We start from the raw sequence: 25,082 nt of genomic DNA on the forward strand, positions 1-25,082 counted from the left end.
CTCGCGGTGCTGCTCCTCACACGCCTCTGGGGCCAAAGCACGACCGTCGCGCCCCTCACCCCTTGTCCCCAGGCTCCCTCTGCTCTCCGGCTCCGTGTCCCTCCTTACACTGGGCCCACGCCACCCCCTTGCTCCAGGCCTTATAGCCTCTTCCTTCCCACCTGCGCCCCCAGAGCCCCCGAGCCCGGGCAGCGCAGTCCGTGCCGTGCGTGTAATTCCGTCTCCTGCCCCCAACACAGAACCTCAGAGTGCGGAGCAGCGGGGGAACCGAGTTCTTCACGCGGTCGGCGACCAAGTTCAAGGGTGCCCTGGCCCAGAAGTTCATGTTTGTGGATGGAGACCGGGCCGTGTGTGGCTCCTACAGGTGACTCCCTGGCTTTCTGGGGGCTTGGGGCAGAGGCGCCTCTGGTTCCCAGCCGGTCTCTGCCCTTAATCCCGACCATGACACCCTCGTTATTCCGGTTCACTGGGCCCAAAACTGCTGAGCTGCGCGTGGGGCCAGGGCACACCCGCCCGCCCGTCTGTCTCTGGAGACAGGCAGAGGAGGGCGTTTGTCCAGAGACACTGCCGTTCCATCCTGGCGTCACCAGCCTGGAGTGGGGTATGGGCTGGCCAGGCTGTGCCTTCCCAAGCCCGCAAGGCGTGGGCAGCTCCATGCGGGCCAGTGGGGCGAGGGCTGCCCGTAGACACTCGGCCGGCAACGGCAGAGGCGCCGATGCGGCCCTAGTTGCCATGTGCTACGTGACCTCTACTTTGCAGAGCGGGGCTGCTCTGGGCCATCTCACGCCGCCCTGGCGGCTCCAGTCTGAGAGGAGCGCGGCGCCGAGCCGCTGTGCGGGTGCCTCACCTGAGGGCGCAGCTCGGATCTGCCCCACGGCTGTGCCCCGCCACTGCCCTGCTCACTTCTCCGTCCCAGGGCCCTGCAGCCAAAGCCTGAGACACACCAGCTGGGGGGCCGGGGGGTGGGGCCGGGCCCGGGGCGGGAGGCAGGCCCCGCGCCTGACCAGCGCCGCCCTCCCTCTGTGTTGCAGCTTCACGTGGTCGGCCGCGAGGACGGACCGCAACGTGATCTCCGTGCTGTCCGGCCAGGTGGTGGAGATGTTCGACCGGCAGTTCCAGGAGCTGTACCTCATGTCGCACAGCGTCAGCCTCAAGGACATTCCCATGGAGAAGGAGCCGGAGCCGGAGCCCATCCTGCTGCCCTCCGTGGTGCCCCTGGTGCCTGCGGGCACCGTGGCCAAGAAGCTCGTCAACCCCAAGTACGCGCTGGTCAAGGCCAAGAGCGCCGACGAGATCGCCAAGACCTCTGACAAGCAGGAGGCCAAGAGGCCCCCGGGGCTGCGGGGCCCGGCGCTGGCCGAGGGGCCGGGAGACCTGGCCGAGCCGCTGCCGCCCATCCACCCCGGGCTGCTCCACCTGGAGAGGGCCAACATGTTTGAGTACCTGCCCACGTGGGTGGAGCCTGACCCCGAGCCGGGCAGTGACATCCTGGGCTACATCAACATCATCGACCCCAACATCTGGAACCCCCAGCCCAGCCAGATGAACCGCATCAAGATCCGCGACACGTCCCAGGCCAGCGCCCAGCACCAGCTGTGGAAGCAGAGCCAGGACGGCGGCACCGCCCCAGAGCTCCGCCCTGCCCCCGGGCCCGGTGCCCTCCAGGACGGCGCCCCAGCCCAGAACGGCCTCCCCCAGGTCGACCCTGAGCCACTGCCCCCCGTGCCCAAGCCCCGGACAGTCCCTGTGGCAGACCTGCTAGCCCACGACGATGGCAGTGTTGGCTGGGCCGTGGGGACCTCAGAGGAGGAGGCACCCCAGAACGGGACAGGCCACAGTCTGCCCAGGCCGGTGGGCCCAGGCCAGGCCCCGCTCCAGCGGCAGCTGTCAGTGACCCAGGATGACCCCGACGGCCTCGGGGCAGGGATCCTGAATGGGCTGGACCGGGAGGAGGAGGAAGATGACGATGACTATGTGACCCTTAGTGACCAGGACAGCCTCTCGGGCAGCTCCAGCCGTGGCCTGGGCCCCCGGCGGCCCTCAGTGGCCTCCTCCATGTCGGACGAGTACTTCGAGGTGAGGGAGCGCTCAGCCCCTCTCCAGAGGCGCCACTCGGAGCAGGTGGCCAACGGCCCGGCCCCGCCGCCCCGCCGCCAGCTGAGTGCCCCCCACATCACCCGAGGGACCTTTGGCGGGCCCCTGGGGGGCTCCCCGTGGGCCCAGGGTCGGGGGAGAGAAGAGGCGGACGTGCCAAGGAGGATGCAGGCCCAGCGCCGCTCGGACAAGGACGCACAGGTGGGTCGGGGCCCTGCGCGCCCCTCCCTGCACGCTGCCTGAGAGCCTGGAGCTGCCATCGGGGCCACCACCTCCCTGGCACCAATGGCTGTCTTGTTGCAGATGGGGAAACTGATGAACGGGCAGGGTGGGGCCCACCCAGGGCCACGTGGCAGACCATCGCTGACGCTGGAGCCCCTTGGTCCCAGCATCCCCGGCAGGCAACCTAAGAGGGCAGACCCAGAGTCTCGAACACCTGTTATGGGACCTTGCTGCCACCTGCCAGGGGGCTGGTATAGTCCCTAGTCTATAGACGATGAAACGGCGGGGCAGGGATTCCTTTACGGCCTTGAGGCCACACAGCACAAGCCTTACTGGTCCAGACCTTGTGCCAGGCCCTCTCCATGTCGACCCCTTTGATTGTAGCCCTGGGGACCACTCTCCCCTCTGCCCCCACCAGGGTGGGAAACGTTGGCATGGATGCCTTGCCTCTCCTCCTGGTGGCCTTTGCAGGACACCCCAGACCCTGGGTGTCCCGTAGCCTGGGCTCAGCACCCAGTGCCCGTCCTACCTGGGAACAGCGCCCGGCTGATCATGCCTGGCATGATGATCAGGCCCATGGGGAGCATCTTGAGGTAGCTGGCCAGGATGGAGCCGCCCCTGGCGTGGTTCAGGTCCCGGGCGGACAGTGACCGCTGCACGATGACCTGGGGGTGGGTGAGAGACGAGTGAGTTCCAGCCCAGGGGTTGCCCATGTCAGGACTAGTCCCTCGTGGGCTTGAGGGGGTGGTGTGAGACAGCACTGTCCCATTGGCCCCCGACCTGCCCGAGACAGCCACACTCAGGGCCCCAGGCCTGACAGCATCCCACCAGGGGCTCTGTCCCTGGCTGGCCGAGCAGCGAGGGCCAAGGCACACTCCTTCCCGGGCACTCAGTCCTCGCCTGTCAGTAGGGAAGTTTGGATCCTGCCCCGACAGCTGTCAGGGCTGGGAGAGACCCATGTGACAGTCAGCGCCACGACACCCCGACCCTCATCTCCTGGCCCTCGCGAGAGTGGCTGGCACGTTCAGAGTGCCAGGATCGGCACGGGCACACTGTGTTACTGCGGCTGGCAGAGACGGGGGCTTTCAGAGCTGGGATCCGGGAAGCTGCAGTTGGGCTGTGGGGAGGCTGGGTGCTGCCCGAGGGCACCAGCTCCTCTGGGACTTAGACAAATCCTAACTGGGCCTCAGTTTCCAGATCTGCATAGTGGGAGGACGAAGTGGTGATTTGGACTGAGGACGTCTGAGATCCCTCCCAGCTCTGATACTGTGATTCTATTGAAAAAAGAAGTGTAAGCCTAATAACAGCTTTGTCGAGATACAATTCGCTGGCCTCACGGCACCCACTTACAGTGTGCACTCCTGTGTTCTTTATACGTTCACAGTCGTGTGGCTGGAACTCTGAAATATAGTATCTCTCTTTCGCTGTTCCACAGTTTAAATCACCACCTGTGACTCAGAAGTAGGAATTGCCAGCGATTTTTGCTTCATTTCCAAGCATGCCAGCCTAACGGTAGCTCCGAGCATTTACCCCAAGGCGTGGCTGTCACCGAAACTTTAATTACAGAGGCAAAGAGTGTCCGTGGGCTGCAGCCTTAGGAAGGTGGGGCAAGCTGAGGCCCTTCCTGGTTCTCTGCCAGCTTGCCGTGACTGGGGACAAGTCCTGCCCCAGTTGGGCCTCAGTTTCCCCACCTGGACAATGAGAGGTTCTGTCTAGACTCTTCCCCTCAACTGTCCTGTGATTGCAGGAGCCTGGCCTCGGTTCTCACGGGAGCACCTGCCACCTGCACATCATGTTCTGCCATGGACAGGGACGTTGGCATCTGTGCTTCATTCTGTGCTCCTGGCAGGGCAGAGAAGCTGAGGCTCAGAGTTTCTGTGAACCCTGAGGCCTGCAGCCCCCACCCAGCAGGACAGGGTCCCCCACCCCGAGTGTCAGGGAGCAGGCTGGGGCCCTCCCCTCCATGTCAGCGGGCCACTGTCCCCCTAGTCCCTCTCAGTCCTGGCCGGGCCCACACGCGCTCCCAAGCTGGTCATTTCTCCTCCCGAACCCCGGCTCCTCCTCTGCAAACAGGTTATACCCCGACCCGCAGGGCTGATGCAAGGACGAAGCGAGGCCTCAGGTGCAGATGGCCGAGCTTGTGCCCGGCCCGTGAAGGGCCTTCAGCAGATGTGAGTTCCCTTCCTCCGTACGTCTTAGGGTGTGGCCACCAGAGGCAGCCACGGCTGACCACGAAAGCTGTGGCTGCTGTTACAACTGAGGCTGCCGCTGCCGCTAATGAGGAGGACGCCCGTCTCGAGCTGTGGCGTCAGCAGGTGACAGGAGCTGGCAGACCCCAGGTGGCCTTCCATGCAGATGGGGACACTGAGGCCTGAGGAGGGGCAGTGTCAGAGCTCACACGGGAGCCCAGGCAGGGCTCTGCCCACAGGGTCCTCTGCCTCTTTATTTGTCAGTGGCCTTGTTTGTTCCTGATTACAAAAGCTCCACCTGCTCATCGTGGATGAGCCAGAAGACAGTGAAAAGTCTAAAAAAGAAGAAAACAAAAGCTCCCGTGTCTCCCACGCAGAGCTGCTGCTGCCCTCTGGCCGGCCTGGCCTTGGAGCTGGGTGCAGTCAGACCCAGGGGCCCTGAAAAGTCCCAGGTCCCAACAAGGGCCGCGCAGACTGGGGAGCCTTGAGCAGGCCCGGCCCCGCCAGGGGAGCTGGGGCTCTGAACCGAGGCCCTGCGACTCCAGGCAGCCCCGGCTGGAGGGGAGGAGGACAGGAAGGGCAGGCGCCTGGCCGAGGGCCTGATGCCAGCTGATGCCCTGGACCACCTGGGGTCAGAGTGTCCCTTGTCCTCCTCCCTGTGTGACCCTCCCTGGGCCTTGGCCTCCTCTTCTGTGCACTGGGGCCCATCCAGCCCTGACCCCAGGCCGGCACATGTGCTGACTCATTTGGCCTTCATGGGAAAATCTCCTGAATGGCGTTCCACCCAGAGATGCCCGTGCTGGGCCAGGCCTGCCCTGTGTTGGGGGGACGGGGGTGGCCAGGGTAAAGAGGCACAGCCGCAGGGGCATCCAGTGCCTGTCCTGCCCTCCATGGCCAACCGTTCAGCCAGCCCCTCGCCCACTCAGCCCTCCCGTGGGAGCCGGGCACATGCCTGCCGAGTGCCCACTGGTGCCCGGGAAGGGCCCGCGTGAGGCGAGGCCGATGTGGATTCTCTGGAGTGGAGGGTGCCAGAGTGGGAGGGGCTTGCTTGAGGGCCGCGTGTTACAGATGGGGAAACCAAGGCCCAGGCTCCCTGGGCTTCTGACCCCTCCCAGCCCGATCACTTCTCAGTGTTGGAACCCAGGGGCGTCTTCGGGCGGATGCTGCCGGAGCCCCTGCTGCTGGGGGAGAAGCCGGGCTGGAGCCCGGACAGGCCACTCCGCTCTGGGTTTGGATCCGGCTCCGTCTCTGGGCCTGTTTCTGGCCTGTGACGGGCCGGCTGGGCCTACTCACAGGCAAGGCTGTGTGAGGGCACGGCAGCTGGCCCTGGCCTCCTGGCCTGGCTGCCTCATTCCGTGGCGGGGCCCCAGGGTGGGTCTGGAGGCGCGGACAGTTGGGCCCGGGCCACGCAGCCCCTGCTGCTGCGCGGGCCTCCCCTCCCACGTGTGCCCGGACGCCCACGGCCTTCGGGGCGCCATCTGCTTCTGCCCAGAGAGGACAAGTGGCTTGTCTGAGGTCACCTGGGAGGGCTCATGCTGGGACAGGACCTGAGTCACCCCCTGCACTCAGCAGAAATCCCGGCGCTGCCTCGACAACCCCAGGCAGGCTTTTTCCGCCCACACCTGGCCCGGGCACAGGTAGAGGTGGGGGGTGAGGAAGAGCAGCAGGAACTCGCCTATCACGGCCACAAAAGGCAGAATTGCTTCATATGACAGACGAGGAAACTGAGGCAGAGAATGGTTAAACCAGCTGATGAATGGCAGAGCCAGGAGGCGAACCCAGGTCTGCCCGCTCCGGCATGCCTGGGGATGGCCCTGTGCTGGGGGTGGTGCTGGCCCTCCCTGCCCCCAGCCTCGGGGTCTCACTCTGCTTTCTCTCTCCCAGGGCCAGCAGTTCCAGCACTGTAGGGTCCCTGCCTCGGGGACCAGGAGTAAAGATGGCTTCCCAGGAGCCTCTCGGTACCGCGCTGCTGCTGACGGCGCCCAGAGCTCTGCCAGGAAGGCAGGCCCTCACCACTGGCAGGCCAGGGGTGGCCCGACACCCCGCGTGCTGCCAGACCCTGCGAGCCCCAGGCTGGCCCGAAATGCACAGCCCCTGGCCGGTGGCCGGGCCGCTGAGGAGCATCCGAGCCCCTTCGGAATCCCGTACTCCAAACTGTCTCAGTCGAAGCACCTGAAGGCCAAGACAGGCGGCGGCCAGTGGGCCTCATCCGACTCCAAACGGAGGGCTCAGGCCCCCCAGGACCCCAAGGACCCCTAGCAGCCTGCCCCAGCCTGGAGCCATGCCCCCAGGCCTCGCCCAGCCCAGACTCGCGATGCAGGAGAGCTGACGGCCGCCTGTGCCCCCGCAGCCCGCCTGGGGTGGCGGGAAGGGGGGTGGGCAGGGATGCTGGCACTCACCTGGTCAGTGCACCAGTACCAGGTGGCCATGATGGTCAGGCCGAAGGTCATGCCGGGCCACGGCAGGTCCCCTGTGTGGGCGTCCCGGAACATGTGCATGGCGTCTGCCCTCGGCAGGTGGCAGGTGGTGTTGGCGATGGTCCTGGAGGGCACGGCCTGGGCGTAGGCTGCCTCCAGCTGCCCGTAGCCACCGATGTGCTCGAAAGCTGGAGGGATCAGGGCAAGGGACAAGGACAGTTTGGAGGTTGGGGGACCTGGCTCTGGGCTCCCACCGCTCTCATCTCGCACGTAACTTCCTGACACTCCAAACTCTAGTCTTTCCCACCGCGTCCTTCCCAGTGTTGGGAAAGGTGTGGAGGGTAGAGGGTGTAAAAAAACAAGATGACTATTTTATTTGTATTTAAGTAGCACTATTAAATGAGCGTTTTGCACGTGGGGACCCCAGTGTCTGGCTAGCCGGGCAGGGTCACTGCTGCCTGTGGGTGCCTGCCGGCCGTGGGCCAGCACGAGTGTGTTTGCTCGGGCGTGACACCTTCCTGAGGCGTCTGAAGTGTTGGAGTATCTGGCCAGGGCGCCCAGAGACAGAGCTAAGAGTGGCTGCGCCCTCCCCGGAGCCGCAGGTCCAGGCAGGGGCAGGGGCCCCACCAAGGTCACGGTCCATTGGGAGGGGTCAGGCCAGGGCTCTGTCCTCCTAAGTCCAGGCCACACTTGCCACACTTGCCCCACTGTTCCTTCTACCTCAGGGTCAGGGCCCTGCGTGGCCAAGCCCTGGCCCGCTTGTGGCTTTTGCCGTCTGTGGTTGCTCCCCTCCTGTCCACACGGCCTGGTTGCCTGGGTCTCTCTTGTGCAGCGGGCTGAGGGACACGGGCCCCTGTTCCGAGAGGGAGGAGCCTGGAGGTGGGAAAACCCCTGTCTCCACCCCAGGCCTCATTCCCCATCCTGTGGAAGGGCAAGAAGGCTGCTGCCTGCCTCCCCGGCCCTGCTCTAGGCCAGGGGCTGTGTTCATACCAAGGATCCTTGTGGGGCTCAGAGCAAACAAACACTGCACAGGTTCCCAGTCTGAGTCTGGAGGAGTATTTGAAGGTCTCCGTGTATTGAGTATTTGAACTCTCTGCGGGGTTCTCCTGGCTCTGCTTGCATACTTCCAGGGACAGGGAGCTCACTACCTTACAGCGCAGCCCCACAAGCTTCCTATTTGTTCCAGGTTAATATTGCCAATATGTCTAAGCTCTCTTCTCTCCCGCCCCCTACCGAACACCTTTGTCTAGCAGGAGGTGGCATCAACTCTTGGGATTTTGTACAAGATGTGAAACAATTGGAGGAGATGCCCAGGCAGTTTTGTGGCCTCCTAATCATGTGTCTACACACCTGCCTGTGGCCCTGCCTCACTGGACCAGCCCAGTGTTCCTGAGTCAGCTCCTCGCCAGACCCAGAGCCGGCCTGGAGCTGGTGACAGCTTGGTGCGCAGCACCAGTCCCCAGAGGGCTTGCTGCTGGACAGCCCCCCCGCAGCTGCAGCCCACAGTCCTCAGCCCTCACCTCTGACCGCCAGGATGACGGCCCCCACCACCATGATGAGGGTCTGCAGGGCGTCCGTGTAGATCACAGCGGCCAGGCCCCCTGCCGGTGGAAACAAGCTTGCTGGAGGGGACCTGGCCCCAGGGAGGACAGACACAGGAAGGGACTTGCAGAGCTCCTCCGAGGTGGCTGTTCCCCATGCACGGCCCTGCCCTTTATACGCAGGTGAGCTGAGCCTCAGTCGGGCTCGACTCCACCTGGCCACTGTGCAGGCTGCCCCCCGGGCCTGGAGGAGGAGGGGCCCTCTGCCTCCCGCACCCGTCCCCGGAGCCCCGTGGGGCAGGGGCAGCGTACCTGCGATGGTGTACAGGGCCGTGATGACCAGCGTGAGGATGGTGGAGAGGTAGAAGTTCCAGCCCAGGCAGATGTGCACAAAGAGAGCCCCGGCATACAGGTCCAGCTGGGGAGGGAGACAGTGTTGTGTGGACGTCCCAGGTCGCCGTTAGACCCAGCGGTCCAGCAAGCCACTCACCCGCCATGTGACCCTGGGCAAGGGCCTCTGGGTTGCCCTTGTGGTTGAGGAGGGGAGGCCCCGTCCGGCTGCCCGCCTGCACCACAGGGCTGTTGTGGGGAGGAGGGACAAGCCAGATGTACAGGGGATGTTGCTGTTCTAATAAAGTGCGACTGGCCATCGCCCACCCGAGAGCAGCGTTGTTACTGCATCTGGCCCTGGCAGGGAAATAAAGGCACCTTGACAAGGCGTCGTCCAAGAGGAGTTCATGGGGGTGTCGGTGGAGACTGGTGGGCTTCGGGAACTGTGCGTGCCAGGGCGGGCCGGGGGGCGGTGAGGCAGTCTTTCTTACCACCCCCGCCTTGTGGGGTTGGAACCGAAGCCAGGGGTGGCTCAGAGGCCCATGTTTCAGGCCAAGGCTGGGCCCAGGCTGGACTGGACACAGCCTCTGCCGTTCCAGAACCTGGGGCCACGTGTGGGACAGCAGCTCTCATGTGGGGAAGGCCAGGCTCAATCTGGAGTGGGCCTTACAGCCCATAATCCCACCCTCTGAGAGCCAGAGAAAAGGAGGGTTGGACCCTGCCCTGCAGGACCTGGGTCTGGGTAAAAGGCTCCACCTCAAGTCCCCAAACCTACCATTCATTCTGTGCTGGCTCAGTAGAGGGGACATAACCGAAAACACAGCCTCTGGCCCCGGCCTTGCGTCACAGAGCCCTCTGGCTGGTATGGGGGATACCTCAGTCTGAGGTTCAGGAGGTGCAGGCCTCAGGCCCCTTCAAGCTCCCCAGGGCCTGGCCCAACTTGGAGCAGACCAGCCCTGCCTGGGGCCAGGCTCCAGGGACCCCACTTGTCCCTGGCCCAGTCCCAGCCCCAGGGACACAGGTCCCAGGCCACGGGGATCTGGCTCCAAGATACCTCCAAGGCCTGCACCTCTCCTTGAAGGCACCTCCCTAACCCTCTCTTGGAGAGACCGGCCAGTTTGGAAACTCTGACCGGGTACTCTTGGGAGAGCACTGCCCCCACCCTGGCCCTGGCTGCGGCAGTGTGTGTGTGCACGTGCATGTGTGCATGTGAGTGTGCATGTGTGCATGTGGGAGTGTGTGCATGCGTGTGCATGTGAGTGTGTGTGCATTTGAGTGTGTGTGCATGTGGGTGTGTGTGCATGTGAGTGCATGTGCACATGGGTGTGTGTGCATGTGAGTGGGTGTGTATGTGGGGGTGTGTGCACATGTGTGTGCGTGTGGGTGTGTGTGCATGTGGGTGTGTGTGCACATGTGTGTGCGTGTGGGTGTGTGTGCATGTGGGAGCATGTGCATGTGTGTGTGTCCGTGTGCACGGAGTGGTTCACAGAGATGGTATCTGCCTCCAGCCCAAGCAGAGAAGCCCAGAGGTGCTGAATACCGGAGCAGAAGGACTTTCTCGCCCTCGCCCCGTCAGACTATGGGAGAAACCAAGGCCCTGGGAGAAGGGACTTCCCCAAAGTCAGGCCCCTGGTAGACATCAGAGTTGGAGTTGCTGAGCAAGGAAAAGCCAGGAGGGGGCAGGAGGTGTGTATAAAAAAAAGCCTGCAGCGCCAGCCCCGACACCTGTCTTCCCTCAGCCGCTGCTCAAGACCCCTCGCTGGCCCCGGCCACCTCTCTCCAGGACAGAGCCCCGTCCGTGCCGGCCTCCAGGCGCTGGCTGCAGCAGACTCACCCGTCACTCTATGCCCGATCTCCCATGCCCACGGCCTTCCCAGACTCTGCCCCTCGCCTTCCCAAACCCGGCCGTCCCAGAGTGTCCCATACCCCTCTGCTCCTTGGGGATGGCTGACTCACCCCTCCCCCTGCCATGAGGGGTCTCCCAGGTGCAGGACCAGCTCAGGCAAAGGTGTGAGTGGGACTTTAACTGCTGTCTTCCCTGTGGACTGGACCCTGCATGGCACCCAGTCCACTCTAGGGCACGTCTGAGGCGGAAGGAGGTGGGGGGATGCCTGGTGCTCCAGCTGCCCCTCACCTGGGCCCCCACCGTCCCACCAGGCCACCTTCCTCCATGGAACCCTCCTCGCCCAGCCTCCATGGGGCAGCAGAGAGGCTGGGGTGGGCCCTGCCCTGACACTTACTGCGCGTTTGCTGTGTGAGCTCCGCTCAGACCCTCCCTTGCGTCCTGTGCCTCCAAACCTCGTCCGTTTGCATAGATGTCACCACCCTCAGGGGCTCAGACCAGACACCCCTCCCTCCTTTGCCACATCCCCTGCGTCCCACCCACCCCACTGCTACCGCACGCCAGGCCCGTCCCTTTGCAAGCCCCTCCCTGGCCCCCTGCACCCAGCCTGCTCAGAGGAAATCCGGAGGCGCCCGCATTTCTACCAAGCCGGCAACGAGGCCCACGCGAGCATGCCGGCCCTGCCCGGGGACCTTGCGGGTCCCGTCCGCGTCGCTGCCCCTTCCTGCCCGGAGAGCCCAGCCCCGCCAGCTTCTGAGCTCCCGGCCCCTCTGCCCGAGGCGGCACTTCGCCCGGTCACTCTCAGCGAGCTGCCCCGCCCGCTCTCTCCGCTCCTCGCTCTGCCCGTGTTCACTGCGTTTATCGCCCTTTGCCCATTTATTATGATTTTACGGTCCGTTTCTTCATCTCGGCTGTCTGGAAAGCGCCAGTGGTGGGCGCTCACCCCGAGCCGGGCACACGGTAGGTGCACGGGAAGGCAGTGGCAGCTGCAGGCCACACCCGCACGCCTGACCCCCGCTGCTTTGGGGCGCCACAGCTGAGCCGGTGAGTCAGGACGGAGACGGGGACTGCAAAGCTGCTAGCATGTGCTGTCTCCACGGAAAGCAGTGAGCTGCCCGGCATACGCCCCTCTTGGTCCCGCGAGTTGCCGGGCATGCGGCAGCACTGGGGACGCAGCAGCACTGGGGACGCGGCAGCACTGGGGACGCATCACGAGCAAAGAGAAGCAGGGCGGGGGCAGTGGATGGACGCTCTGAGCCATCACACGGCATTCCAGAAGGTTCCGCGTGTGAGGAGGGGCAGCAGGTGAGGGGCGGGCCGGCTGGTGCAGGGTGAAGGGGAGATTTGACGGTTGCCATGGGGACGGCTGGGTTGGGGTTCCAGGCAGAGGCCACGGCGAGCGTGAAGGCCCGAGCGGGACATGCCTGGACGTCGGCGGGAGTGCCAAGAGGCCGTCTGGCTGCAGCCAGTGGCGTGGGGTACCATGCCTGCTTCCCTATTGTCCAGAGGTTAAATGGCGGGCCCAGAGCCCCAGAGTGATAGAGCTGGACCTCAGGCCCCTGCCCCGTGGTTGAGGGTGGCGATCCTCCGTCCCCTGCCACTGCAGGTCCTCTCTGCAGGCCAGCGCCCCCCTGAGGGATGGCAGCAGGCAGCCCTGTCTCTGTCTGGGGACAAGGCCGTGTGCAGACACAGGCGGTGCTCCTGGGGCGCAGCCCGTTGGGGTCAGGGGCGCTGGGTGAGCGCACTTTGAACTGCTCCTCTCCCGGCCGCGGCCAGGGCGGCCCCGCTGTCTCCCGCGCAGCAAGCCCCGCACCCCCAGCCTCATCCAGGCGGCCAGCGCTGGCTCTGCCCCCAGCCTCGGTACGAGTGGGTTTCTCCCCGTGTCACAGCTGGGAAAAGCAAGTCACCCCCTCCAGGAAGTGTGGCTGGGAGGACCATGTCCTGCTGCTTCAGGGCAGCGGCGAAGTTGGGCCCCTGGGCCGGCAGGAGAGGCTGGTTGTGGCCGGGGTCTCTGCCTGGTTCGCGGTGACCGTGGGCAAGCAAGGGCCACTCTCTAGGAGGTTCCAGAGGGCAGGAACACGCAGCCCTGACCACATCACACCCTGCTCACGGCCACAGCGCCCCTCGGCCCCTACGGTCGAGCTCCCTGGTCTCGTCCCTCATGGCAGGCCGGGAGTTGAAATGTGGCGCCCCGAAGCCAGCGTGGCGCACAGGCCTGGCCGGTGAGAACGCCTCAGTCCCCACCGCTCCCTGTCGCCTCACCCAGCCCCTCCTCAGGCTGCTCGCCAGCCGGTCCGGGAAGTGCCTAACTCAGTGGCCCCTAGAGCCTACCCCCGACACACCTCCCACCCGCCTCCGCCCTTGGCCTTTGCCCCCTCCCCGATCAGTGTCCCTGTCCCCATCAGGGACCCACTCAGATGCCCACGGCGAGCCCCGTCACGCCCCGCTGAGGCCCGTGCCCGCCCGTCTCGTCTCGTTCACCCAGCCACCTCCTGCGGCGGCGGCCCCTGGTGGGTGGAGCCAGGTCTCAGGTTGTTTCTGTGTCTTGGCTTCCAGGGAGGTTGCTGCTGGGGCGGGTGCTCAGGAAACGTAGGAGAGCGAGCAGAAAATTCCGAACTTGTCCTCAGAACAGCCCAAGGCCATGTCCCCCCAGACTCTGAGGGCGTCTCCGGGGAGCAAACCTCCTGGCTACCCGAGAGCGCCAGTGGAGACGGCAGTGCAAGGCTCGCTGCTGACCACTCGCGGGAACCTGCCGCAGAGGGCGAGATGCCCTGGCCACGTCCTGGAGTCGCCCGTGGGCACCGGTGCTGACGGAGGCTGGCCGGGGCCGCGGTGGGGACGCCCCGGGAGGGTAGGGAGCAGGCCAGATGCTGGGGAGCCTACGCAGGGGCCAGCGGGGGCTCTGGCGGAGCCTCCCAGGCCCCATCCCAGGTGCCCTGCCCACAGCTCCCCGCTACCCGTGAGGCCTCTCTCTACCGACCCACACCTGGGTTCCCCGGCCCCAGCGCTGACCAAGAGGGCCCAGGAGGCGGTGTCAACAAGGAGTAGGCCAGGCCTCACACGACACTTCCCGCAGACGGCGCAGCAGCCCTGGAAGGCCACCCACCCTTGCAAGTGAGGCTCAGGGAGGCCCGGGGACTTGTCCAGTTCCCTCAGCCAGAATTAGGCAGCCCCAGGGCTCACGCTCCCTTCGGAAGCCTGCAGCCGAAATGGCCGGATGCTGCCCGGAGTCACTAGGAGGTTGGGACAAGCTCCTTCCCCTCTCTGGGCCTCAGTTTCCCTATCTGTAAAGCCAGGGACTCAGCTCCTCCTGACTCTGACATTTGGGGTGTGCTTCCTGCTCTAATGTTCCAGCGGGCTGGGCCGGGCCCCTGAGGAAGGCCGAAGGATGGAGCTCACCTGCCCCGGGACTGGCCGGACCGCAGGGCTTTGGTGCCCCCTAGTGGTCAGTCCCATACACCTCAGTGCGGGCCCAGCGCTGACCCCTCACCTCGAGGACAGTCCTAACACTCCCCACGTCTAGGACCTGGGGCAAAGCACTAGGCCACATTCTGCTACTGACGGGGCCAGCTGCCGAGCCTGCACCTCAAGGGCCCTGGGCAAGTCAGGGTCCCTCACTGGACCTCAGTTTCCCCGCTGTTAAACAGGGCTGGATGTATGCAGGGATGGATGTGAGGAAGTCAGGTCTGTTTGAGGGGCCCCAGATCAGGGGTATTCCGGGCTCTGCCATCTGGGAGCTGTGGGGCAGCTCACCGATATCTTGGTGAAGACAGACATCAGCAGGGACAGGACAGACAGGTACACGCGGATCCGCTGGCCTCCGTAGCGCTTCTGAATGTACTCGGGCAAAGTGACGATCTGGAGAGGCACAGGCCCAACATTCAGGGCAGGGCCCGTCCCAGTGCGGGAAGCAGCCACGAGCCCTCAGGGACAAGGCCCGGGCCCTGGTTCCTTTCCGCCCCAGCCCCAGGCCTGGCGCCCCAGGCTGAGCTCCCACCGTCCTGAGGGTTGCGGGCCGGGCAGTGGCATGCTGAGAAGGCGCCTCAGGGCTGAGATGAGGAAGGGACTGGAGGGGCCGTGGCTCCGCACGGGGCACACGCTCAGAGGCTGTTAGGACAAATCCAGATGAGCCATGACGAGGCTGGATGGGGGACGTGGCTATGAGGGGCAGAGCAGGGACAGGCTGAGGCAGATCCAGGAAGTGGAATCGACTGGACTCAGGAGTGCCAGAGTCAAGAATGGTGCGGCCAGCTGTGCCGCCCAGCTGTGCAGCTTATGTGCCTGAGTGGCTGAAGTGTGACGCCCGAGACGCAGCATGCAGGACCGTGCAAGCCAGCCGACAGGGCACCGGGGCTGAAGACCACAGGGAGCTGCCTTCACGGTGGATAAGAGTGTTTGTCGGACTCGTAGCAAACTCAGCCCTGAGTTCACTAACTTGCGACGTGAGGCCGTGGGGCTCCTGCCCATCACCCCCACCAACTTGGACCAAGGCCCAGCTTCTGGCTAGAGGCCCCAGGAGCAGACTCACCTCCGAGGACAGGTAAATGGGCACAAAGACCCACGCCAGCGCCAGCAACACGTACGTGGCCTGCAGGGACAGAGGCAGGGGAGACCATGGGCACAGCTCTCACAAGCCGGGGCACGGCTGGGCATGGCTGGGATGAGCAGGTGGGAGGCCTAGCTCCCACCACCTGACGTGCCAGAGAACCTGGGCAGCCCTGTTCCCTGTCTGGGCTCGGCACACTAACGGCCTGGGCCGCCAACAGCTCCCTGCCAGCTGTGGTGTCCTGAGGACCAGACTTGCCCAGGAATATCACTGCACAGAGCCCACCTGGACATCGGCTGACACCGTTGCTGGGTGCTGCCCCCATGGGGGGGTCAAGGTGGCCGCGCCCTGGCCCCAGCCCTCCCACAGGCTGCACCGGTGCCCGGGGCTCACATTCCACTCGAAGCCCGCTACAGCCAGTCCTCCAGCCGCGCCCGAGCCCGCCAATCCGATGAAGAGGCCGGAGCCCTCGCTGCTGGCAAAAAGGGAGGCCCCGATCTGCAGGACAGAGAGGGACACGCGTCAGCCACAGGCCCCCGCGCCGGCCACACCTTGCGCCCGACAAAATCTTCAGCCCCAGGAGCCTAAGTGGGCCCTCTCCCCACTTCACAGAGGAGAAGCCCGGGTGCGGGTCCCCAGGGCCGGCCACACAGCGAGGAGCAGACGTAGACGTCAGACCGCAGGGCCCCGCGCCTTGCAGCTCCTCGCGGCCCGGCCTGTGCCTGCACTCCCTGCTAGCCTCGGCCTGCCCGTGCAGCCCATCTGGGCAGTGACCGTGGTTGAGGAAGACGCACAGAGTGACCCAGGGACGCAGGTGCTGGCTGGTCTCAGAGCAGACGTGGCCCCACAGATAAAGGAGCGCGTGTGAGAGGTCAGAGTGCACTCACCGGCCACCACGTCATGTCCCGGCCTGCCAGGAAGTAGCCACTCACTGTGTTCCTGCTCGCCCGGCAAGAGGACTGCGAAGACAGAAAGCAGAGGCGGGACTTGGAGCCGTGTGCGACGCTGGCGGGGATGCAGCGTGGGGCTTCCGTCCCTGGCGACAGCCCGGTGGCTCCCCCAGAAAGGAGGCATAGAACCACCAGGTGACCCAGCAGTCCCACTCCAGGTATATGTCCAAAAGAACTGAACACGTGTGTCCACACAAAACCTTGTACCGGAATGCTCGTTACAGCATCATTCACAATAGCCGAAAGTGGATGCACCTAGATTTCCACCAGCCAATGAATGAATAAACAAAATGTGGTCTGTCCATACCAGGGCATATTATTCAACCATCAAAAGTCATGACGTTCCGACACCTGCTACAAACTAGATGCAGCTGCAGAACATGATGCCCAGGGAAAGAGGCCAGGCACGCAAAGCCACGCACTGTGTGGCTCCGTTGGCGTGCAGTGTCCACAGCGGGCGAACGCAGAGACGGAAAGAAGGCGAGCTGTTTTCAGGGGCTGGGAAAGAAGGAGTGGGGAGTGACTGCTGATGGGGACGGGGTTTCCTCCTGGGGTGACGAAGGTGTTTTGGCGCTAGCTAGAGGTAGTGGATGCGCAACACTGTAAATTTACTAAATGTCATGAGTTGTACATTTTTTAATGGCTACAGTGGTGAACTTTACATTACGTGTACTTTACCTCAATTAAAAAAAAGAAAGAGCAGGGGCGGTCAGTCCCCATTCCTGGCCGGCCACCCTGGCCCGAGGCACCAGCGGTCGCTGCTGCAGCCTTTACTCTGGTGCCGGCTCACTCGGAGCATTGCCCAAGCCCCGCCCGGCAAGAGCTAAGGCAGGGGCGCAGGTGGGGCCTCGGACACCCCTGGGGGAACCTCTCGGCTTCGGGGAGGAAAGGACACAGACAGACAGGCAGCTGCTCCCTCTCCTGACCCTGTAAACAGCCTCAAGGGAGTGTCCGTGGCCCTGAAGGCCAAGTCCAGGCTTGGAACTCTGGGAGATCGTTCCAGAGGGAGCAGCTGAGCCGGGGTTGCCTTTGTTGTTCGTGGTGAGGACTTTGAACCAAGGAATCTGAGAGCCCTTTGCCCTTGATTTCTTACTTCTAATATTTATATTTCTGAATCATTTCAGCAAGCATCACCTGACTATTCCTGCAGGCCTTTTTTTTTTTTTTGAGACAGAGTCTCACTCTGTTGCCCTGGGCTATTGTGCCATGGTGTGAGCCTAGCTCATAGCAACCTCAAACTCCTGGGCTCAAGCAATCCTCCTGCCTCAGCCTCCCGAGTAGCTGGGACTACAGACATGTGCCACCATGCCTGGGTAATTTTTTCTATGTATATTAGTTGGCCAATTAATTTGTTTCTATTTTTAGTAGAAACGGGGTCTTGCTCTTGCTCAGGCTGGTCTCAAACTCCTGAACTTGAAAGATCCTCCTGCCTCGGCCTCCCAGAGTCTGCGGCCTTTTGTTTGCAGGGAGTACAGAATTCTGTCCTCCATGTTATGGGATGAAGAACCGACAATCAGAATGTCTGGGAGTAAAACCCTGGTTCCTCTGCAGGCCGTGTGACCCTGAGCAAGTCACACAACAATGCCTAAATCTCCCCAGTTGCAGTGAGGGCCCAAGAAGTCCTTCCCTCGCAGGGTTTCGTGAGCTTGAATAGCCAGCACATGGTGCCTGGGGCCTGGTGCTCAGCAAGGCTCAGAGATTATGGGGATTTTTCAAGCACTATCTGGATGGGAGAAATGGAAAAGATGTGAAATCAAAACCAGGAGAAATTTGAAAAGAGGGACACAGGAGGTGTATTTAGATACACAGTTTGCATTTCTTTTTCAGAACATATGCCGATCACAAAATGTCAGTCAATAAGCAGGTCTCATTCTTCCTGACTTCACTCACCCTGCTTCATACTCAGGATGGTTAAGCCTTGCTGTACGCACCCACTGCTCAAAGCTTATTTCCTTGTTTGTTTTTGTTGTTCGAGACGGGGTCTTGTTTTGTTGCCTAGGCTGGTCTCGACTCCTGGGCTCAAGCAATCCTCCTACCTTGGCTCGAGAGTACCTGGACTACAGGTGTGTGCCACTGTGCCCAGCTTCAAAGCTTTCAATGTGGCCCCTGTTTCTTTCCAGCCCCAGCTGCCACCACCTTCTCCTTGTGCACTGTGATCTTGCTGTACTGACCTAAGCATAGTCTGAAGACTCACAGTCCTCACCAGGAGGGCCATATCCAGATGTGTAGGCTACGCACTGCGTAACTCCGGAGCAGCTCCAATCATAGGGAAAGCCCATGATTTGCCCTAATTAATACTTCTCGTCTCTCAAGGGTGCAGTGGGCACTGCCACTTGCCTCCGTCCATCCCTTCCCCTTCCTAAGTCCCAGCCATTGGTTCAGGTGGTCCCAACCCCATCTCCAGTTCAGGGACCCTGAGACACGGAAGCTACAGAGCCTGCCACATCCTTTGCTATTGTGCCTGGTTCAGGGACAGTCACTGACTTAAGTGGGTACAGAGTGCAGCTGGGGTCGCTCCATGGTCTCCCGGGAGGTGAGCATGGAAGCTGGGCTCTGGGGGCTGCTGGCGGCCACGTGCCCTGGCTAATGTTCACTGAGTGCCCCCTGTGCCGAGTTGGCTCCAAATGCTCCACCTGTAGGAGGTTTCTAATCTTCACAAAAGGCCCAGGTAGGTACCATGTTACTAATGGGGAAACCAAGGCTCTCAGAGGTGAAAGGGTATCTGGCTAGTAAGTGTCAGAGCCAGGATTTGAACCCAGGCTCAACCACTAGGCTGGTCATCTTGCCTCAGGACATGAGGGGAACAAGGCTTGGAACAAAGCCAGACATGGGTGGAGGCTGAGAGAACCACAGTGGAGTGTAGCGGTAGCCTTGCCACTGCTATAAGCCCCTGGATCATACTGCACCTGAAGCCTTCCCTATTGCTGGATTTTCTGTATGGTCTATTACCCTTCCTTCCCTGTTAGAGCTCACTTGGAGGCAGTTTGCTGTCACTTGTTAACAGATACCTTAATGAATGCAAAGGCTCAGCTCACAGTTCCCTCCTCCAGGAACATCTGCTCCTTAAAGGCTCTTCCCTGGGCACACCCAGACCCTCCATCAGGCATCTCTGCAGGGCCACACCTGCCCGCGCACGCTGTCACGTCTGGACCATGAGCACCTGCTGTGCTCCCTGCCGGACGTGGCTCTGGCGCCGTCCCTGAATGACCCTAATCTTTCCTGGTGTGTGGCTGCGCTCCGGCCGGCCGCACACAGCTGGGCCAGCGTGGCCTGCTGGAGCGACAGGGCAGGCTCCACAGCCCTGCCACCTGGCACCAGCCGCCCACAGGGCCCAGGCCGTGGGGGTGGCTCCCAGGAGCAAGGGCCCGAGGCGCTGGGTGGCCGAGACTGGCCTCAGGTGCCCGGAACATCTTTCCTAGACGTGCTCTTGCGACACGACACCCGGCCATGCCGGCCCGCAAGCCTAGACCCCTCCTCTGCCCTCCTCAGACCTCGCCTGGCCCCGCCGTCCCTCGCCCGGAGAGCAGCGGGCGCCCGGGACCCCCGCCGCCAGCTCCCACGGCGCTCACGCTGCAGTGGAAACAATTTCCACATGGCTGGCCGCGTCTTCCCCAGAACAGTGCTGACAGGGGACGACCAGACGCCCACGGGGTGTGCACGAGGACGCCACACAGCCCAGTCACAGCCTGAGCAGCCAGAGCCACGACTACCACATGCCTTTGCCAATGGCCAGCACTGGGCGGGGTGTGATTTCGTATCTAATTACCCAACAACAATGTCGATTACAGCTGCTTCTGCCAACACCACCACTGCTACCACCACCTTAACCACAACCGCTGCCACGGCAACCACCACCACCACTGCTACCACCCCTCAGTACCACCACCGCTGCCACGGCAACCACCACCACTGCTACCACCCTCAGTACCACCACCACTGCCACAGCAACCACCACCACCACTGCTACCACCCCTCAGTACCACCACCGCTGCCACGGCAACCACCACCACCACTGCTACCACCCCTCAGTACCACGACCACTGCCACGGCAACCACCACCACAACTGCTACCACGCCTCAGTACCACCATTGCTGCCACGGCAACCACCACCACCTCTGCTACCACCCCTCAGTACCACGACCACTGCCATGGCAACCACCACCACCACTGCTACCACCCCTCAGTACCACCACCGCTGCCACGGCAACCACCACCACTACTACCACCCCTCAGTACCACGACCGCTGCCATGGCCACCACCACCACTGCTACCACCACCTCAGTACCACGACCACTGCCATGGCCACCACCACCACTGCTACCACCCCTCAGTACCACACCCACTGCTATGGCCACCACCACCACTGCTACCACCCCTCAGTACCATGACCGTTGCCACGGCAACCACCACCACCACTGCTACCACCCCTCAGTACCACCACCGCTGCCACGGCAACCACCACCACCACTGCTACCACCCCTCAGTACCACGACCACTGCCACGGCAACCACCACCACAACTGCTACCACGCCTCAGTACCACCATTGCTGCCACGGCAACCACCACCACCTCTGCTACCACCCCTCAGTACCACGACCACTGCCATGGCAACCACCACCACCACTGCTACCACCCCTCAGTACCACCACCGCTGCCACGGCAACCACCACCACTACTACCACCCCTCAGTACCACGACCGCTGCCATGGCCACCACCACCACTGCTACCACCACCTCAGTACCACGACCACTGCCATGGCCACCACCACCACTGCTACCACCCCTCAGTACCACACCCACTGCTATGGCCACCACCACCACTGCTACCACCCCTCAGTACCATGACCGTTGCCACGGCAACCACCACCACCACTGCTACCACCCCTCAGTACCACCACCGCTGCCACGGCAACCACCACCACCACTGCTACCACCCCTCAGTACCACGACCACTGCCACGGCAACCACCACCACAACTGCTACCACGCCTCAGTACCACCATTGCTGCCACGGCAACCACCACCACCTCTGCTACCACCCCTCAGTACCACGACCACTGCCATGGCAACCACCACCACCACTGCTACCACCCCTCAGTACCACCACCGCTGCCACGGCAACCACCACCACTACTACCACCCCTCAGTACCACGACCGCTGCCATGGCCACCACCACCACTGCTACCACCACCTCAGTACCACGACCACTGCCATGGCCACCACCACCACTGCTACCACCCCTCAGTACCACACCCACTGCTATGGCCACCACCACCACTGCTACCACCCCTCAGTACCATGACCGTTGCCACGGCAACCACCACCACCACTGCTACCACCCCTCAGTACCACCACCACTGCCACGGCAACCACCACCACCACTGCTACCACCCCCTCAGTACCACGACCGCTGCCATGGCCACCACCACCACTGCTACCACCACCTCAGTACCACGACCACTGCCATGGCCACCACCACCACTGCTACCACACCTCAGTACCACACCCACTGCTATGGCCACCACCACCACTGCTACCACCCCTCAGTACCACAACCACTGCTATGGCCACCACCACCACTGCTACCACCCCTCAGTACCATGACCGTTGCCACGGCAACCACCACCACCACTGCTACCACCCCTCAGTACCACCACCACTGCCACGGCAACCACCACCACCACTGCTACCACCCCCTCAGTACGACGACCGCTGCCATGGCCACCACCACCACTGCTACCACCACCTCAGTACCACCACCGCTGCCACGGCAACCACCACCACCACTGCTACCACCACCTCAGTACCACAACCGCTGCCATGGCCACCACCACCAGGACTGCTACCACCACCTCGGTACCACGACCGCTGCCATGGCCACCACCACCACTGCTACCACCACCTCAGTACCACGACCAGTGCCATGGCAACCACCACCACTGCTACCACCACCTCAGTACCACGACCAGTGCCATGGCAACCACCACCACGACTGCTACCACCACCTCAGTACCACGACCAGTGCCATGGCAACCACCACCACGACTGCTACCACCACCTCAGTACCACGACCACTGCTATGGCCACTACCACCACTGCTACCACCACCTCAGTACCACAACCACTGCCATGGCCACCACCACCACTGCTACCACCCCTCAGTACCACACCCACTGCTATGGCCACCACCACCACTGCTACCACCCCTCAGTACCATGACCGTTGCCACGGCAACCACCACCACCACTGCTACCACCCCTCAGTACCACGACCACTGCCATGGCCACCACCACCACCACTGCTACCACCACCTCAGTACCACGACCACTGCCATGGCCACCACCACCACCACTGCTACGACCACTTCAGTACCATGACCACTGCCATGGCCACCACCACCACTGCTACCACCACCTCAGTACCACGACAACTGCTATGGCTACCACCACCACCACTGCTACCACCACCTCAGTACCACGACCACTGCTACCACCACCTCAGTACCACGACCACTGCCATGGCCACCACCACCACCACTGCTACCACCACCTCAGTACCACCACCACTGCTACCACCACCTCAGTACCACGACCACTGCCATGGCCACCACCACCACCACTGCTACCACCACCTCAGTACCACCACCACTGCTACCACACCTCAGTACCACGACCACTGCCATGGCCACCACCACCACCACTGCTACCACCACCTCAGTACCACCACCACTGCTACCACCACCTCAGTACCACGACAACTGCTATGGCCACCACCACCACCACTGCTACCACCCCTCAGTACCACGACCACTGCCATGGCCACCACCACCACCACTGCTACCACCACCTCAGTACCACCACCACTGCTACCACACCTCAGTACCACGACTGATGCCATGGCCACCACCACCACTGCTACCACCCCTCAGTACCACGACCACTGCTATGGCCACCACCACCACTGCTACCACCCCTCAGTACCACGACCCATGCCCACGGCCACCGCCACCACTGCTACCACCACCTCAGTACCACAACCGATGCCATGGCCACCACCACCACTGCTACCACCCCTCAGTACCACGACCGATGCCATGGCCACCACCACCACTGCTACTCACACTACTGCTGTAGAACCAGTGGCGGCGTCCCGTCCCGTGCGGGCCCCTTTCACAGGGAGCTCAGCCTGTGGGATTCAAGGCGTTTTCCATCTGACCGATCACTGAGGCCCAGAGTGCTGAGGGCACACGCCCCATGTGCGGGCGCTCGGGCTTAGGGCCGGCTCTACAGAAAGCGGAAGGGTCTTCATTCTCTCCAGGAGAACCCCGGGGCTCTGGGTCACCAGCCTGCGCACCGTGGGGCCGAGCAGGTCACGCCCGGGTCCCAGCCCTGACACGCAGCGCGCAAAGTGGAACGGGTGGCGCTGGCCCTCCCGTCAGGGAAGCCCCACGGCCGCACGGACGGACTAAAGAGAGCCGCCTGTGTGCAGCGCGGCGCTGGCCTTGCCCAGGGCCTTGCCCAGGGCGGCGGCCCGCTGCCCCTGGACTCCTGGATGGGTCGAGTCACTTCCCCCTCTGCCGCGGGGGGCAGAGCTGGCTGAGGGAGGAGGCTGGGCGGTGGGACGGCCCTCTCCCCGGGGCTTGTTGAAAACACAGACCCCCAGGCCCTCGGGCCCTCCCCGCCTCCGCACTACGGTCCAGGGCTCTGGGTGCAGCCCGGGAACCCTGGATTCTGTTGTTCAGGCCAACTCTCGCCCCGGACACACACGACACCGTGTAGAACGCGACCAGGACAGCAGGCCGCACCCGGGGCCCCAGCTGTTAGAAAGACCTTCCTCCTCCTCGCTTTGCCGGTGGACGAGCCGTTGCCCAAAGGGAGAAAGGGGCTCGGGCAAGGTCTCCGAGCAAATCTACGCAGGCCGGCAGGAGGGCCAGAGCGGGCCGTGGCCACCAGGTGAGACTGATACTGACCCGCAGGGCCGTGCCAGACCCAGTTCCCATCCCAGGCACCCGCCCAAGAGCCCAGGTGGCACAGGCCCCTCACCCATACGCCCACGGCCACGTTGAGGGCAAAATACGCGGCGATGACACCGATGTCAGCCGCACTCAGCTGCGGCCCGGGAGCGTGGAGGTCGCTGGTGGAGTCGTTGGCCATGGCTGTCGCCGCGGTGCCAGCTCCGAGCAGAGGAGCTGAGGGGCGAACCGGGCTGCAAAGGGCTTCCTGGCAAGGCATTCATTGATAATTAAACCGGCGGGCGGCGGTGGGCAGGGCAGCTCCCTCCCCGCTGCGGGCTCGCCTCCTCCCCCAGAGGGACTGGGGAAATAACCGCAGCGTAGTGGGTCCGAGACAACCCGAATTGACCCGGGAAGGAAGGGCAGAGTTGCCTGAAGGGCGGCTTGCGCGTCTAGCGTGCAGAGGAAGCACAGCGTGCTGGGATGGACGCCTCGCCTCTGGGGACCCTGCCACACGGCAGCCCCGTCTACCAGAGCCGTCGGCTGTGAGTGGGCCGGAGGGACTTGGGATGGGGACTCTGTCATTGTGGCTGGCTTCCAGCCATGACAGCCCTGTCTCGGATATGTCCCCACGTCGGACAATGAAGTCCTGTTGCCGACACCACTGCTCCCTTTTCCTAGAAGTGAGACAGCCCTGAGCCCCTCAACTCAGCCACCCATTAGGGCCCCAGTTCTGCCTGGGACCAGGAGGGCCCAGCACGCACCACACACCGAGGCCCACGCTTGGTTGTCCTGCACGTGATCCCGTTTCGTGCCCAACGCAGCCGAGCCACACAGCCGGCGGTGCCTGGTCCCAGCCAAGGAAACGCGGGGAATGCGGCCCAGAGGCCGAGCCACCTGTCATCACAGTCATGGAAGGGGCAGAGCTGGATTCGGCTCAGACCGGGCCCCAGTGTCCCCATCGTGGTGACAGCGATGGCTCTGGTTCCATTTGGGT

General features: G+C 63.3%; 2 protein-coding genes across 3 annotated transcripts in view; one reads left to right on the plus strand and one right to left on the minus strand.

The window, feature by feature from the left end:
• The window catches only part of FAM83G (family with sequence similarity 83 member G), a 31,226-nt gene extending 22,045 nt beyond the window's left edge, over positions 1–9,181 (plus strand). Inside the window, exons 3-5 of the mRNA XM_012747979.3 lie at positions 240–364; positions 1,032–2,295; positions 6,390–9,181. Coding sequence (XP_012603433.2) covers positions 240–364; positions 1,032–2,295; positions 6,390–6,764 — 1,764 coding nt within the window. The 3' untranslated portion in view covers positions 6,765–9,181. The remainder of the gene's footprint in view (positions 1–239; positions 365–1,031; positions 2,296–6,389) is intronic.
• SLC5A10 (solute carrier family 5 member 10) overlaps positions 1–24,348 on the minus strand; it is a 62,036-nt gene extending 37,688 nt beyond the window's left edge. The window contains exons 1-9 of one of the 2 annotated variants that reach the window (XM_012747984.2): positions 24,177–24,348; positions 16,070–16,141; positions 15,576–15,680; positions 15,165–15,224; positions 14,390–14,494; positions 8,776–8,881; positions 8,443–8,523; positions 6,905–7,110; positions 2,846–2,981 (exon numbers count right to left, since the gene is read on the minus strand). In XM_012747984.2, coding sequence (XP_012603438.1) covers positions 2,846–2,981; positions 6,905–7,110; positions 8,443–8,523; positions 8,776–8,881; positions 14,390–14,494; positions 15,165–15,224; positions 15,576–15,680; positions 16,070–16,141; positions 24,177–24,287 — 982 coding nt within the window. In that variant the 5' untranslated portion in view covers positions 24,288–24,348. Of the gene's footprint in view, positions 1–2,845; positions 2,982–6,904; positions 7,111–8,442; positions 8,882–14,389; positions 14,495–15,164; positions 15,225–15,575; positions 15,681–16,069; positions 16,142–24,176 lie in introns of both variants that reach the window. The other variant, XM_012747982.2, reaches the window with a different exon arrangement.
• Between the last annotated feature and the right edge of the window lie 734 nt (positions 24,349–25,082).

This window comes from Microcebus murinus, chromosome 18 (assembly GCF_040939455.1).
Source record: "Microcebus murinus isolate Inina chromosome 18, M.murinus_Inina_mat1.0, whole genome shotgun sequence".
In the NCBI taxonomy this organism is placed as follows: Eukaryota; Metazoa; Chordata; class Mammalia; order Primates; family Cheirogaleidae; genus Microcebus; species Microcebus murinus.